Raw genomic sequence first — 15,810 nt, 5'->3', positions numbered from 1 at the left:
AGAGACCAGCCTGAATATGAAGGTGGCTCTGTGAATGCAGATAATAAACAAAAGGTAAAAAATTGTACATCAACTAGATAAGGTACTATAGGGTACTGCATAGTTATTCATTTTAACACAGAAAAAATATTTTGCTAGTACAGATATGGGACTGGTCATCCAGAATGCTCGGGACCTGGGGTTTTCCAGATAACGGATCTTTCTTTAATTTGGATCTTCACACTGTAAATCTACTAGAAAATCATGGAAACATTAAATAAACCCAATAGGCTGGTTTTGATTCAAATAAGGATTAATTATATCTTAGTTTGGATCAAGTACAAGCTGCTGTTTTATTATTACAGAGAAAAGAAGAAATAATTTTAAAAAAAATTGGATAAAAATTTGAGTCTATGGGAGACGGCCTTTCCATAATTCGGAACTTTCTGGATAACGGATCCCACAGCTGTATATAGCTTACTTGAATGGTATAATGCACAGAGTTGGTACGTACCTGACTGATGTTACATATGACCCATAGGGTTGGTAGTATCAGTAAGACAAGGATGAGCTCCTGGATGTGTGTTTGGTGGCTCTACCGATACGGCAGAAACTTTTTCTTCTTCCCTTCGTTTAAGGCAGGCTGCTTTGGGGTTAAGGTTCCTCTCTGCAGAGTAAAATAAAAATCATAAGGTTTAAAATTACATGTTTTTTTTTATCATTAATCAAAATAAAGCAGCGATCTTATCCTGTAATCTGGCTTCTTGATTACGATATTCCATTTGTTTAATGTTGTAAAACAACTTATAAAAACAGAAACATTTTTGCTTCTACTAATACTTTGTAAGGAATTCAAAGACATACACTTTACACAATACAAAGGGTTAACTTTCACCCCCCAACAACTAGAAATATTGCCTTAAAGGACAAGTCAACCCCAATATAAAAATTGGCCTTATAAAAGAAAACATAATTCTAAGCAACTTTCCAATATACACTCATTACAAATTTTCAGTACTTTTAAAGTCATTTGTAAAAACAATTGCTATTGAAAGCAGCATTTGCTTAAAGGACCAGTAACATCAAAAAATAAAAAAAAAATTTGATGTGTTTTCTGAAGCAAACACATCAGGTTTACCAGTGCAGGGCAACAGTACATGCTCTTCATTACTTTGAAACACTTTTATTTGTTGGTTTTACTGTTCCTTTAACTCCTGGTTGTTACTTTTTTTAGGGAGGAACTCCACGGAGCAGCTGGAGCCGACACGTTGCCATGCGAAGAAACACTGAATACAGTTAGTGAAGGAGAAATCGCAGGTAAGAACTATATTTATCCGACTGTTGGATGAAGGCCAATTCGGCAATTTATCTGCACGTGTATGGGGGCTTCCGATGGATCTTACTGATCGATATCAATCGGGAAGGTTTAATTTTTCCACCGACTGACCCGTCAGAGCCCATTGCTCCTAGTTGTAATCCAATAGTTCAGCCCTAGGGCCGAATGTTCAGATTACCTCAATATAGACCTGCCGTTGGTGGGCATATAGGTGAAAGATCCGCTCATTTGGCAATGTCACCAGATAAGCGGATCTCTTCATGTATGGCCAGCTTTAGACATCAAGGCAGAGAATAGAAAGGGACAGACAGAAAGGGACAGACCGACACTGATTTCAATAGCAATACATATACAAATAACTTAAAAAACACAGAAAAATTGTAATGAATGTATAGTGCAAAGTTGCTTAGAATTAAGTTTTCTTTTATTAGGCAAATTTATATTTTGGGGTTGACTTGTTATGTAAAAAAGGGCACTAAGTTTGCCCAGGGGCAGTAATCCATAGCAACCAATCAGCAGTTACCATTTACTGGTCACCTGTTTAAATGCAAACATCTTATTGGTTACTGGTCACCTGTTTAAATGCAAACATCTTATTGGTTACTGTGGGATTCCTGGAAAAATGTAGTGCCTTTGGGGGTTTGTGTTTTATATTGTGTATGTTTGTCATTACTGCAGATATGTATCAATATTTTATCAAGATTGAACTATCCTTTATTAATGAAACCTCATAACCAGGAATCTGTACCTACTTATGTATATGAGAATAATTCTATATATTTCTATTCAGCCCCACTGACCTCTGACTTGTTGTTCTAGATTGAGGATAACTGATACGGCCTGATGAAGAATTAGCAGTTTCGTCTGTGGTTTCTCGCTCTTTAGATGTAGTTGACACATGCGCCCGAGCTCTTTAAACGCTCCATTGATGTCTCTGACTCGCAGACGTTCCCTTGTGTTGTTTGCCATTCTCCTTTCCTTTTCCCTCTCCAGTTTCTGTTCTGGATTTAAATCTTCATCTTCATTGATACTGCTGAACACGGGAAGCAATTATACTCTGTTATTTCATTTATTCTCAATGTGGAGGCAAAACAATGTAACATGTTGCGTGTTCACAGACAATCTAACAAACATCAAACACACAGACCTTACAGATATGTTTCCCACTTTATTTAATCTACTTGATGAATTACTGGTCACTCAGAACAAGTAGATGGGAATTATAACTAATAGTGTATGTGTTGGCTATTTTCAAGGTAAAATAAGAAATGGCACTTAAATGTTCACCATTGGGTTTTAGTATGATGTAGAGAGTGATCTTCTGAGACAAATTGCAATTGGTTTTCATTTTTTATTATTTGTGGTTTTTGAGTTATTTAGCTTTTTATTCAGCAGCTCTCCAGTTTGCAAGTTCAGCTGTGTGGTTGCTAGGATTCAAATTACCCCAGCAAACGTGCACTAATCAGAATAAGAGACTGGAATACAAATAGGAAAGGGCACGAATAGAAATATGAATAATTAAAAAGTAGCAATAACAATAAATGTGTCGCCTTAAAGAGCATTTGTTTTTAGCTGGACTGTGTCAGAAGAAAAAGGCAAATCATTTCAAAAGTATACAAATTAAAAAAATGAAAACTTGCTTAGAATTGGCCATTCTATCAAATACTAAAAGTTAACTTAAAGGTGAACCACCCCCTTAAATATAGAAATCAGCTAAGTATAGAATTACAATAAAAAATATTTTCCAACAAATAGGTGCAGAGAATGCCAGTTTTTAATGGCATTTATATGTATTAGTTATATATCCTTCTTGTTAAAATGATTTCCCTAAAAGGGTACACCAGAAGCCTGCAGCAGTTTCCTCATCATGAGTTATACTCATTTATAGCGGTTTAGGAATCCTTGTGGGCTCACGTGCATTTCCCACTACCCTGTTCATAGAAGTGAAGTATGTTATGCCTAGATTAGAACTGCACAATAGTTTCTTTTGTGGCTATCATTGCAGATATAGTCATAATACGGTGATCAGTGTTAAAATGAGATGAAAATGATGCATCCTGCATATCTAAATCTTTCCTATAGAAATACGTCAGTTTCACAAAGAAGCTTTGCTCTCGCAAATTTGGAAATAAAAGCAACACAATAAATAACCTTGTTCTCCCTCGGGAAGCTTTCATTTCTTTTTGAGAAGAGTCATCATCTGAAGAGACGTCATCGTGTATATTCTCATCCTTTTCTTTGTGCTCAGTCTTGATTTCTATCAGGTTCTGTAGTGCTGGCTGACTGGCCAATCCCACGGATAATGCTGTGTAGAAACACAAAGTCTTTGTAAGTCTATATTAAGCAAACTTGTTGTGCTCCCATGAATCTCTATGGTGTTATGATAGCTATACAAGCAATACGAGGTAATATAGATGCTGGAAAGCTTTTGCTATTCATTTTTTCCCACAACAATATGAGAATGCATGTGCCATCGATATGTAGCTTTCCCCAAGTTTCTGTCCTCTGAATAAGACCTACAAAAACTCAACATACTCTAAATTCAGAAACAAGCAGCAGCTTTATGGTCAATGCAAGCAACATATTTCTCATGAGCCAGTTGTTGAGGAGCACTGGTTTACAGTAAAATTACAGTGAATATCAGCCCGTGTATAAATGCAAACCAACAATCAGACAATCCTCGTGTGCACTCCTAGGTAATGTTAGTCTGAGTACAGTCACAACAAGTGAATACATACTCATACAGGTACGGGATCCATTATCTGGAAACTTGTTATCCAGAAAGATCTGAATTATGGAAATTATGGAAATAATTTCCTTTTTTCTCTGTGATAATAAAACATACCGTGTACTTGATCCCAACTAAGATATAATTAATCGTTATTGGAAGCAGAACCAGCCTATTGGCTTAATTTAATGTTTACATTTATTTTTAGCACACTTAAGGTATGACGGTCCAAATTGCAGAAAGCCCCAGGTCCCGAGCATTCTGGATAACAGGTCGCATACCTGTATTTCCAAACCAATATCTGCTGTGTGTGTCTGCACACAGAGGAGCCAGAGATTGTCCGATTCTTGGTCTGTATTTATACACAGGCCTTAATGTTGCAATTGATAATTCCACACGAGTAGCTTTAGGGTCTGGCAGATTTGGGGAGATAAGTCACCAGGCGACAAATCTCCTCTTCTTCGCGGTGACTAATATTCCCGATCTGCCTTCCCCTGGCTAAAATGTAAATCGCCTGAGGAGGGCACACGGAGCGCTTTGTTTTCCAAACTTTCCTCGTGAGGCAATTACGAGCGACTTTGGAAAATGAAGTATTCCGTGTGCCCCCAGGTAATTTACATTTTAGCCAGGGGAAGGCAGATCAGGAAGATTAGTCGCTGCGAAGAAGAGGAGATTTGTCGCCTGGTGACTATCTCCCCTATCTGCCTGTGTGCTCAGACCCTTAGATGTGACCCTCTGAAGCTGTACTTTCCCACTGCTGTTGGTAGCATTAAAACTGAATAAGGTGGAGGAAACATTCTTTGGGGTCTTGTCATACCCTGTCATTTGGGGTGTTTTGCACACTCTAGCATGACTGCCTCTTGTACAGAAATTCAGCTGCAAGTGTCACTTTGTGATCCTGACTATTTGTCTGGGAATCAGTGGATTCTCACCCTTGTATTGACATTACCTCTGTAATTTTCTTGGGCTTTGTGAGAAATGTCTGTGTTTGATGCAGAAACTGTGCTTGATAGAACCGAATGTTCACTGGATACAGAGTCTTCTCTGTGATTTGCCACCTATCACAAGAAAAAAACCACAAACATTACTAGGAGGCCATAGCAAATACATAATATATTACTTAAACTGGTTGAACACAGGGCACTTTTCAGACAGCTTTTTTTTAAATAAATGGATATTCTCCAACAGCACCATTACAGTCCAAAATGCTTAGTCTGAAAAGGACTAGTAATGGGTAATGGCCAGGTGCCTCCCATATAAGTCAATGTAAGGGGGTATAAGCACAACAATGAAACATACCCCATGTGCCATATACACAAGAGATGGTATATTACTATTACATAGGGTTATAAAGTTGTAAGAGGGGGGTTGTCTATATTTGCTCTAATTACTATGGAATGTTGCTGCACATATGAAAGCTCTATGAACATTAAAGGAGACATTTTGTGTAAAAAATAAGAATGTACCAGTGAGTTATACTCATTTAGATATAGAAGAATTGTGCTAAAAAAAGTAGTTTCAGGCTGATTTATTGAATATTTCTGCAAAAACCCTAATAATCCCTTCCTTCTCCCTAAATTCCCAGGCTGTGCAGGGGAGCTGGCGGCTCTCAGCTCACTGCACTGTAGGACAGGAACCAATCAGCAGCTAGCAGGACCTGATAGGAAACTGAAGCCTGTCTTTTCTGCTGTGATTGGCTGTCCCCCTCCTACTGGCCCACCCCTCATTTAAAACAGGGACAGGGACCAGTGAACATCTATACGGAGCTCCAATAAAGGGGCTAATAATAAAGATAATTTTCATTTTTAGCACTATGTAAAAGCAACATCATATATTACTTATAATTGCCTACAAAATTAGGGTTTTTTCATTTACCCTATATGTCTCCTTTCACTAATATTTACACAGTGTCCTGTATCATAAGCATGTGTAACTACAGAATAGGCTGCACCCAGTGTGTATCCCGTTATTTAGGAAAGGGAAAGAATTTAGTTGTCAGGAGGATGGAAAGACTGCACATTACACCAAATCAAGGGAAGTAAGTGTGAATAAAGGATTCAGCACAATGCTTTCATACAAAGCAACACTTTAACAGCACATCCATAAAATAATTCGGAAAAGTTTAGTCTCCCCATTTAAAAAAAAAAGTGGCTAGGGATTTTCATTTATTGGCCTTATCTATGGCTTCAATGCAAGGAAAAGTAATCTGTGACAATTTACAAGTGAAATGAAGAGATTTAAAACTAAGAAGGCATGATATGTACACAAGTACACAGCTGTTCTTTTCAGCAGCGAGACCATTTGTTAGCATTCCCCTCATCTAATGAATGGCTTTTTTCAAGTTGTCCTTGATTAAGTACGTTACAAAATCAACATGTATTCAGATTTTCATGGCAAATATATTTTGTGTTCCTGCAGCCATTAAATGATGATTCAGAATCCACATTATCTGGCTGAATGGGGGGGAAAAAGACTCTAAAGTGGATTATTTAACCTGTTCTGTTCTATTTCAGACGAGAGAGAGAGAGAGAGAGAGAGAGAGAGAGACAATGGTAAACTACTTTGCTGAAAACTCCCGTTTATCTTGAACACTGCTCATAGGAGAACACTGTAGTCTTGGTGTAAAGGTGGACTAATCCGGGATTAAAAGTTATTCCATTATTACTGTTGCCACTGTAAAATGAGTCTGTAATGCCAACAGGGTAGAAGCACTTTAGACAGCAAGCCTACAGATATCTTGTATATGTTAATAAGAAACACAAGAGATACAATTGTAGTCTTGGTGGTAACAGAAGGGTATGGAGGGCAAATAAAATCAGTTGCCTGGTTATTCACAAAAACAGCTCTCATTATATATATATATATATATATATATATATATATATATATATATATATATATATATATATATATATATATATATATTCCTCAGAGTTGCTGTCACTTACAAAAAAGCAGTTCACAGGACTGGGAGCAAAGTCTGCAAACTAGTGTCCACCTCAAAAAGAAATTATCCGCACTAACAGGTCTTAAAGAAAGAATAAAAACGTATATTACAAAATATGGGGACTGACGTTTGGGCATGCTCCCAAGCCTTTCTCAAAGTGTTTAAACAAATGAAAAATGTGCACAGATCAGGATATCTTTGCGATTTCTTCCATTGACTTATATACAACAGATGCCGGATTTTCAGATTCAGACTTTTTCCATCCTTGAATATAATAAATTCTGAAAAAATTGAGGGTTTTTTTCCCCACAAAAAATTTTAATTTTATAGTAAAAACACTTAATTTTTTTGAGTTTTTGGCATTCAGACTTTAATACATAACCCCCTAAGTGTTTCCATTATTTACTGGCTCATCACATTGTGTTTAATAAAATGGCATTTCTTGTGCAGGTTTCCAAAACATTCTTGGAATCATTCTAGAGGGGAAAAAAAAAAAAATCACTTTCGCAGAGAGGCCGCCTTTCATTTGCCTTTGAATGCCTTAGAAGTAAATGCTGGATTCTGGAAGTGTTCCATACTGAAGGGGTTAAAGTCATTAAGATGGCAATGTCCACACACACACAACAGGTGTACAAATAGTCTTTTGTGTGTGCAGTGTGACCTCCCCAGCACAGTCCCATAGGATACATTAGCATACAGCTGTCTAACACACAGACACCACTTGTCTACATTTCAGTGATCACAGAAGCCTGACTCCCTAATAAAATCTCCACTAACACAGGACACAGAGCTGCCCTATGAACTGCAATAGACACTGCCTTCATTTAGCCCACCAGCCAACCAGCATCTGTTTCCATTCAATGAACCTGAGGGAACTAACTGGCCTGTGCTGTGTGTGAATGTGCCTAATTAGCTGCTTCACACACAGGGTGGGGCACAATTAATACCAGTGTTGATTTTAAGGATTTAATTGTAAAATGAATCCTGCAGAAGAAATCATCTGTACCACATTCCCTAGAGTAATAACGCATGAATCACTGGTGTGCAAGTTAGCTTTCTTATAATGTGTTCCTCAATCTTAATATTACACACACAGTAGAACCCCCACTTTACATTTTTCAGGGGACCAGAAAAAATGATGTAAAAGCCAGTTAAAGGAACAGTAACATCAAAAAATAAAAGTGGTTTAAAGTAATGAAAATATAATGCAGTGTTGCCCTGCACTGGTAAAACTGCAGTGTTTGCTTCAGAAACACTACTATTGTTTATATAAATAAGCTGCTGTAGCCATGGGGGCAGCTATTCAAAGGAGAAAAGGCTCAGGTTACACAGCAAATAGCAAATAAACTGTCTGTCTAAGGGTGTTATCTGTTATCCATTAGTTAACCTGTGCCATGTAGCCGTTTTTCATTTTCCGCCATTGCTACACAGCAGGTTGTTTATATGAACTATAGTAGTGTTTCTGAAGCAAACACAGCAGTTTTACCAGTGCATGGCAACATTACATGATATTTTCATTACTTTAAAACACTTACATTTTTTGGTGTTACTGTTCCTTTAAATGTAAAATCAGGGAAACGTATTATGCACAATATATAGGTGGGACCACAAAACAACAATGTAAAATGAGAGAAAACTTAACACACACATACAACACATACACACACAATATATGAGTATATGATATCAGTTGGCTCGTCTTCTGCCCTACATGCACCAAATATCTGTATGTCTATGCCCACTTTAAGACAAAGGCTTCTATGGTTCAGTACAGATTATATATAAACGGATTAGTCAGTGTTTATTTTGAAAATAAATAAAATGAGAACAATGTCGACAACTCCCCTACGAAGGCAGCAGGTCCTCCAATACGGGTCATTATCTGGGCTTGTCTGGGCAATAACTGTGGGTGACCTGGGCAAATGTCCTATGCAATATAACCAATAAATAGTTGAATAGCTGAAAATCTTTTTTGAGTAAATGTATAATAACGTCCAGATGGAATGCTTTCAGATTATGTATAGAGCAAGATGTCCTCCGCATGAACTTGAAAGGTGGCAATAAACCAGCAGGCAAGGACCAAATATTTATAGAGTTAGGTGCTGGATAGAACAACATATTGTACTACAATAAGTATATATTGTGTATATACCTATTTATGGCACTAATAGCTGTAATGGAAAGAAATTTGGGGTATTGTTTCGATTGTCACCATCTAGCAACCAATCACATGTTCAACAGCTGACTAGTAAATGCTGATTGGTTGCTATGCGTTAGCAAACTTAGAACCGTTTATTACATTATTCACCTATATTTTTAAACTTGAGAATGGACTGGCTTCCATCGACGGATTATTTATTACAAAGTACCATGTGTAAATAACGAAAAGAAGCTATTTTGCTGCACCTTAGGGTACTAGTGAGTCAGTCACATGATTTATAATGCATTGCCTATAATGAAATGATACAACAATTGGCAAACAAATACCTTTAAAAGAAAAGCGTTTTACTAATCTATGCTTTTGATAAAAGCCAAAGTAAATTTGAATATTTTAGCGGTCATGTGTTGGTACTTAGTAGCTGGGAGTATAGTGAATATTTAGCTGTATTTCCTCACTGTATATCTCCATTAGACTGATAGTTCCATAATATATGCTAAATCACCAGCAATTCACTAGGATAGCATTGGTGCAATGGAACTAAAGTGATCACAATGGATCATTATCCGTAAAACAAAAAGGGCTACACATGAACCATCAGCCAAACTAGCGGCTGTGTGTGGCCATCTCCAGATTCTGGCACTTTAATAGAACTTAAAAACAGGATTCTAAACAATGCTCTGAAGAAGAATCAAAATACGGAAGTTTCTTGTTTGGGCCTGGCAATGTCATGACTTAAAAATGCTACAGATAAAAGCAAAGAAATCATGAAGCAGACCACAGGAAATGTAGTACCTTCAAGTCAGGTCAAAAAAATAATCTGCTTATGCAATAAAAAGGACTCGGACTCATTTCCTACTTTCCACGCCAAAAAAAATAAATAAATCTGAGTTCCTTATCTCTTCTAGACTTGCACAGAAGAAAACAAAGGAAAATTACATTACTCAAAGAGCACTTTTCCACTTATGTACTGTACTGTAGTATTCAACATGAAAAGAACCAGGGATGTTAATTGCAACACCTATTGGCCTAGGATCAATGTCTCAGTTAAGACTTCATACATATAAAGATTTTGTCCACGTATCATACTTTGTTATTGATATAAAGGAAGGGGGGAGGGGCAAATTTAAATGAAATTATGTTATAGCAGCTGGAATTGTAACAACTGTCATATACGTTGGCTCTTTTATGTGTCTGAAGTTCTATATTATGACAACTGAAATATGTAGGTGGTATCACTGTTCCTTATCAGTCAGTGGTTTCAATATCAGTCAAAAATGTTGACTCGTATGGGGCCTGAACTGAATTGTAAACTAAAAAAAAAACTATTTGGGCCAAGAGAAGAATGTGTGTGTGTAGGCAAAGATTTTGCTATTGTAAAATGTATTATTGAAAGACATACTGTATGTCTCCCTATAAATGGGTAGAAATATCAGGATGACAGCATTAGGATTGTTGCGGTGGTGCCAGGGAGAAGCAGTATAATTAAAATGCCCTAGACCACCATCACACACTTACTATTCATTGGAAATGTGCCTACTATGCAGGTATATACAGTGAGGAGGAGAAGGGAATATTTCCTGGTGACACATGCTTGACAGAGCATTAGTGTGTCCCAGACTGCATGTTCCCTGTTCAAATGAATGAGAGCAGCTGCCTGCATGAGAAATGGTGTTGTAACTTGTATCACATCAATAAGGTCATCTTTAGGTGTCAATCCCCTTTAATTTGGAGTCTGCCTTTCTTTCACAGAAAAGGCAGAAAAAGTACTTCTGCATAAGGATCCTTCCATTTAATTCCATAGCCCTTTTCTAAAAGGTTCCCATGCCTTGCATAAATATGGAATAGATTATACTGCACTGCTTTGGGAATTATATTAAAATTGTTTCCTTTCCAGTGTTACTTCCACTACAGCTGTGCTCACACTCTATTCATTTTTTGAGGGAGGAAAGGGAGTGCTGGGGGGGGGGGGGAGTTAAAATTTAGGGCCTGCTCATACTAACATTCACATTCAGACTGCATTCTGCCAGCATCTGCTATTGAAGTCTAGTTCCAATTTAGAAAATAAACAGCTTTTCCAGACCAGAACGCTTGAAATTCAGTCCCTCTTGACTGCTTTTCCTATTCAATCTCTCTGCACCGTATTTCACGGAGAAAAAGTGTTCTGCCAATTATGACCCATCTGGAAAGAATGCATGTATAAGCTGAAATATACTCTGTCAAAAGTCTCCGCTTTCAGCACATGGAACGGCAGAATTTTATGGGCCACTGTCAAGGTCAAAGAGTGCAGGGTCTTTAGCATTTTCCAATATTAAAAATGTGGTTCTTTAAAGGCGGATATTACAAAATAACCTGAATAAAGCTTATAATAAGACACGTTTCATATGAAGCTGTTGCAAATTGTACCAATATGCTGAAATCTTGACCTACCATTGAAGTCTGTCGGCTGTTTGCTACAAGGCCAGGTGTTCCATAGTTGGAGGTCAGACTTGCAATGGGTCCATTATGTGTAGCAGCCAATAAGCTGTGTATATCAGCAGACATACTGGTTGAGGGTCCAACTGCATGATTCCTAAGCACGTGAATTGCGTCATCAAGTCGATCCAAACGATCTTCCATTCGGGATTGCTATAAATAAAATTCAGTGACGGTTAATTTACCTGCTAGTGGTATTTACTACAGCAAGTATTTCTTGTGGCTTCACAAAACTCAAGGGTGTCCCAAACAGGAAATATATCCAGAAAAAGTACAACAATGTAGCGTTTTGCGTATTTTACTAAATCCCAATGGAGACGTACAAACGCTGGACAGATAAAGGATATCATGTAAATAAGCTAGCTGCCTTAAAACATTTGCAAAAAAATCCTCTGAAATGTGGTAAAATCTGGGGACTTTTTCCTCTATAACATTTCATTGCATTTAACAGGTGCTAATAAAACACGCAATTACTCTGGCTTTAACAGATCCTAATGCATCTCATATGCTACTTTTCTGCACGCAGATATTGCTATGCAATTTGTGAAATGAAGCCAGCAGGGGGACCAGGTGAACAACACACTTATGTCTTAATATATTTTCCACCCACTGGCAATATAAGCTGAAATAAATATGGTCTGGCTTAGAGTCATATTAATGATTGCTCTGTGCAAAGCCTATTATAAAATGGACTTCTGAATAAATTGCCCATAAAATACTGGGTAACTAAATGTTCCTTTAAAATTATTATTTTCAATATTTTTTTTCTCCCCCCCCCCCCAAAATGTACGAATACTCTTTAAACATAAAATGTAACACATGGACCAAGGATCTCAAATCGTGGAAGACAAAGCTCCAAAGAAGACGGAGTGAGTGAAATGAACAGACAGACAAATGGCATGGTCTAGAGAGAAAAACTACTACCTCACAGACATCCTTTAAGAAGGACATAGCATCCTGCAAATGCTCGTGAAGTTGCTGCTCAACGCGATTTTTCTGGCAAAGTCAAGATAGAAGAAGAAGCAAAGCAAAGGTTACGATTAATTGAAGAGGAGGTGAGGAAACAACTGACATGATCGTCAGCATGAAATGTTAGTTATATTAAAGCAGGGAATTTGATTGAAGAGAGACACAAGGTGCTAAAGATCTGAGATTTGCATACGGTAAATAAGAATTGGGGTTTTGTAGTAAAGCAGTAAAGTGGTGCTTAAATTCATTCGGAAGTCAAGCATGTTGGAGTCACCCAGATAAACCATTGTTTCATTCTGATTTTCTGCCGCTGCGTTCTTAAAGGAACAATAACTCCATGAAGGGAAAGTGTTTTAAAGTAATGAAAATATAATATTGTGTTGAACTTGACTGGTAAAATGTGAGTGTTTGCTTCAGAAATATATTTATATAAACAAGCTGCTGTATAGTCATGGGGGCAGCCACTGAAGCTGGAAAAACCAGAAAAGGCACAGGATACACAGCAGATAACAGATAATCTCTGTAATATACAACAGGATTTTTCAGAACTTGTCTGTTATCTACTGTGTATCCTGTGCTTGAATGGCTGCCCCCCAGGGCTACACAGCAGCTTGACTAGATAAACTACAGGTATGTTTTAAAGCAAACACACCAGTTGTACCAGTGCAGGGCAACACTGTATTATATTGTCATTCATTTAAAAACTACATTTTTTGGTGTTACAGTTCCTTTAAATTCAAAAATACTTGCTATATGAAAAAAGAAATAAAAACTCTTGTGTGTTGTGCGAATGGGATATATTTATTGTATCTTCAAGATCTAAACAAACTTATAAGCAAATATATAAATAGTGTACAATGAGGAGTAAACCCTAAATCCCATTGCGTGTTAGAGATGGTGCTACACAGCACATACACAATAGTTCTTCACAGTAAATTCAACGTCAGGAAAGGCATAGGAGGCTGCAAATGAACAATATTTGTATTTGTTCACATGATTTTAAATTCTAAACTCTAGAATGTGTGTGCACCATTTGTAGATTTACTGCAGGGAATCTCTCTTCAGGGGAAAAATATAAAGGTTAATAAACAACGGATGCACCAAAATACAAGCAACTATGGGAAAGTGTCTTATTACTTTAGAATATGAACTCCTGGGCATATGTCTGATATTATGCTGACTGTGTACTCCATAAACTGAATCCTCTACAAAAGATTCGGCTGAATACAAAACTGAATCCAAAGCCTAATTTGCATATTCTAATGGCAGGGAGAAAAAAGCATCATCTGTCACGTTCATTTGCCCTGAAGGTTTTATGGCTGCACGTTTGGTTCTAATAAACAGTATTTGGTAAAACACGGCTGAGGAGGAGTGGTCTTGCTGCTGAGAAACCTTTATATTCTCTATGGCAATATCATACTGGGCCTTTTCAAGTCACAAAACCTATTTCATAGTGATTATTGAGTCTGCTCTTAACATGATAAAATATATTGGAGAAACTGCTCATAGATAGTCAGTGGGTTCACAAGACAAAACTGTATTTGTAGAGCCAAACGAGATTTCCGGACAGCATTCAAACACGGACTCAGATATATTGTAGAAACTTAATTGATCAGTACAAATGTATCCATCATAGCCACTTGTTCACTGAAGACCCTAAGCATGAGAACTGATGTTATTAAATTGAAAAGCTTAAACCAGTGATTAACGTGTACCTTCGGTTTTGTGGAAAATGATTGGTCTCCCATGTAAGTAATCTACTAGCAGCTGCCTCAGAGGCTTGTCATCCAAAGAACAGATGGTGACAGACACACCCTATATGTTTCATATTGTTCTGTGAAACCCATACCATTTGCTTGTAAAGAATGTGTCTGTAACATCATATGGCTCAGTTCATCAATGAACAGACAGCTATGAAAAATGTAAGAACTTTGAGAGCTTTGTTTGTGCACGCAAATGATTTCATTTCACTTACCAAAGAGTGAAGAGAATTCTCATAACTTGGTGATGAAGGCGTCTGCCCTCCAGGTCTAGACCACTGGTTGGCACCTGTGGGGGGGGGAGACAAATAATAATACAAGTATTATTACACATGTATGTGACCATAAAAAAAAGTGAATTGAAACATATAAAATATAAAAGCGAAAATAATTTTATTGAATGAAATATAGTTCTGTTTTTTAGTTTAGTATAATTCTACAAAAGCTCTGTATTTAAGGAAACCTGAATTGACCTCAGAGTAGATGTTGTCCTTTCCATACTATTCTTACCGACATCTTACAGATATGTATCAGGCAGTTTTGGAAATCCTGTTGGGTGAGGACTACTTTGGCACATTGTTGTGGTCCTCTCTCAAATAGGCCTGTGCAGACACACATTATAATCTGTGGGGGCTAAACGATTTGGATCAATCACATTTTACCCATATTTAGGATCCTAATCACATTCACTTGCAGGTCAACGCTGTGCCTATCAGTGCAGAGATATGGTAGGACAGAGAAAAGCTCATCGGCTTCTCTCCTCCTGTGTTTTCTCTGATGTTATGGAGGCTGTGCCTTGTGTGACATTAGCCTTAAGTCCTAAAAATGCAGGAAGGTCTCACATATGTGTTAATATCTGTGCAAGGATATCAGTACTATATCAACATGAAATAACACATTAGGGGTGAGAAATAGATCAGCTATGTATACTTCATTTCAGACTGCTGTCTCCTCCCAGTGAAGGAAGAGTCATAAATGATTGATGTGTACAGTACCTACTTTCAACTGAATAATACAGCAAACCCATTAATAAATGATAGATATTCTACTGAAACCAGAAATACATAGCACAGAAAAAGCCTATGGGTATGTTTGGGTAAGGAAGAATATGTTTATTACAGAGTCTTTGTTCAGTAAATCACAAATAAATAACTAGCGCAGGGCTTGACTACAGTAACCCAAATGATACGGTATCCCATGTTCAAGGCTTCGGTAATTTGGTTAATACTTTTATTTAAATCTCAAAAGATAAATATTTATGAAGTGCCTCTGGACACCTTCTGGTGAGTATTTTATCAGAATAAATACAATTTATTCTTCTTGGCAGATTTAGAAGCTTGGGAATAAAATTGTCATTCCTTGATTAAACGTTTTAGTGGTTACTTGCTGGCAAAGAAAAAATCTGCAAAAGACCTGATTAACATTATAAAATTGATTTTCTTTTTTCAGCGTAAATAA

At 37.2% G+C, this 15,810-nt stretch overlaps 1 protein-coding gene across 8 annotated transcripts in view; it reads right to left on the bottom strand.

Moving 5' to 3' along the window:
* The window catches only part of tcf12.S (transcription factor 12 (HTF4, helix-loop-helix transcription factors 4) S homeolog), a 136,467-nt gene that overhangs the window by 3,641 nt on the left and 117,016 nt on the right, over window positions 1-15,810 (bottom strand). For 5 of the 8 annotated variants that reach the window (XM_018255465.2, XM_018255467.2, XM_018255466.2 and 2 more), the window contains 7 exons: window positions 14,568-14,641; window positions 12,548-12,619; window positions 11,579-11,776; window positions 4,993-5,101; window positions 3,467-3,620; window positions 2,116-2,348; window positions 494-646 (listed from right to left, as the gene is read on the bottom strand). In XM_018255465.2, the coding sequence (XP_018110954.1) occupies window positions 504-646; window positions 2,116-2,348; window positions 3,467-3,620; window positions 4,993-5,101; window positions 11,579-11,776; window positions 12,548-12,619; window positions 14,568-14,641 (983 nt within the window). In that variant the 3' untranslated portion in view covers window positions 494-503. The remainder of the gene's footprint in view (window positions 1-493; window positions 647-2,115; window positions 2,349-3,466; window positions 3,621-4,992; window positions 5,102-11,578; window positions 11,777-12,547; window positions 12,620-14,567; window positions 14,642-15,810) is intronic. The other 3 variants (XM_018255468.2, XM_018255469.2, XM_018255471.2) reach the window with 1 other exon arrangement.

The sequence above is a fragment of the Xenopus laevis genome, chromosome 3S, assembly GCF_017654675.1.
Source record: "Xenopus laevis strain J_2021 chromosome 3S, Xenopus_laevis_v10.1, whole genome shotgun sequence".
NCBI lineage: Eukaryota > Metazoa > Chordata > Amphibia > Anura > Pipidae > Xenopus > Xenopus laevis.
The sequence above is the reverse complement of the archived record's forward strand: the minus strand, read 5'-3'. Positions and strand labels throughout refer to the sequence as shown.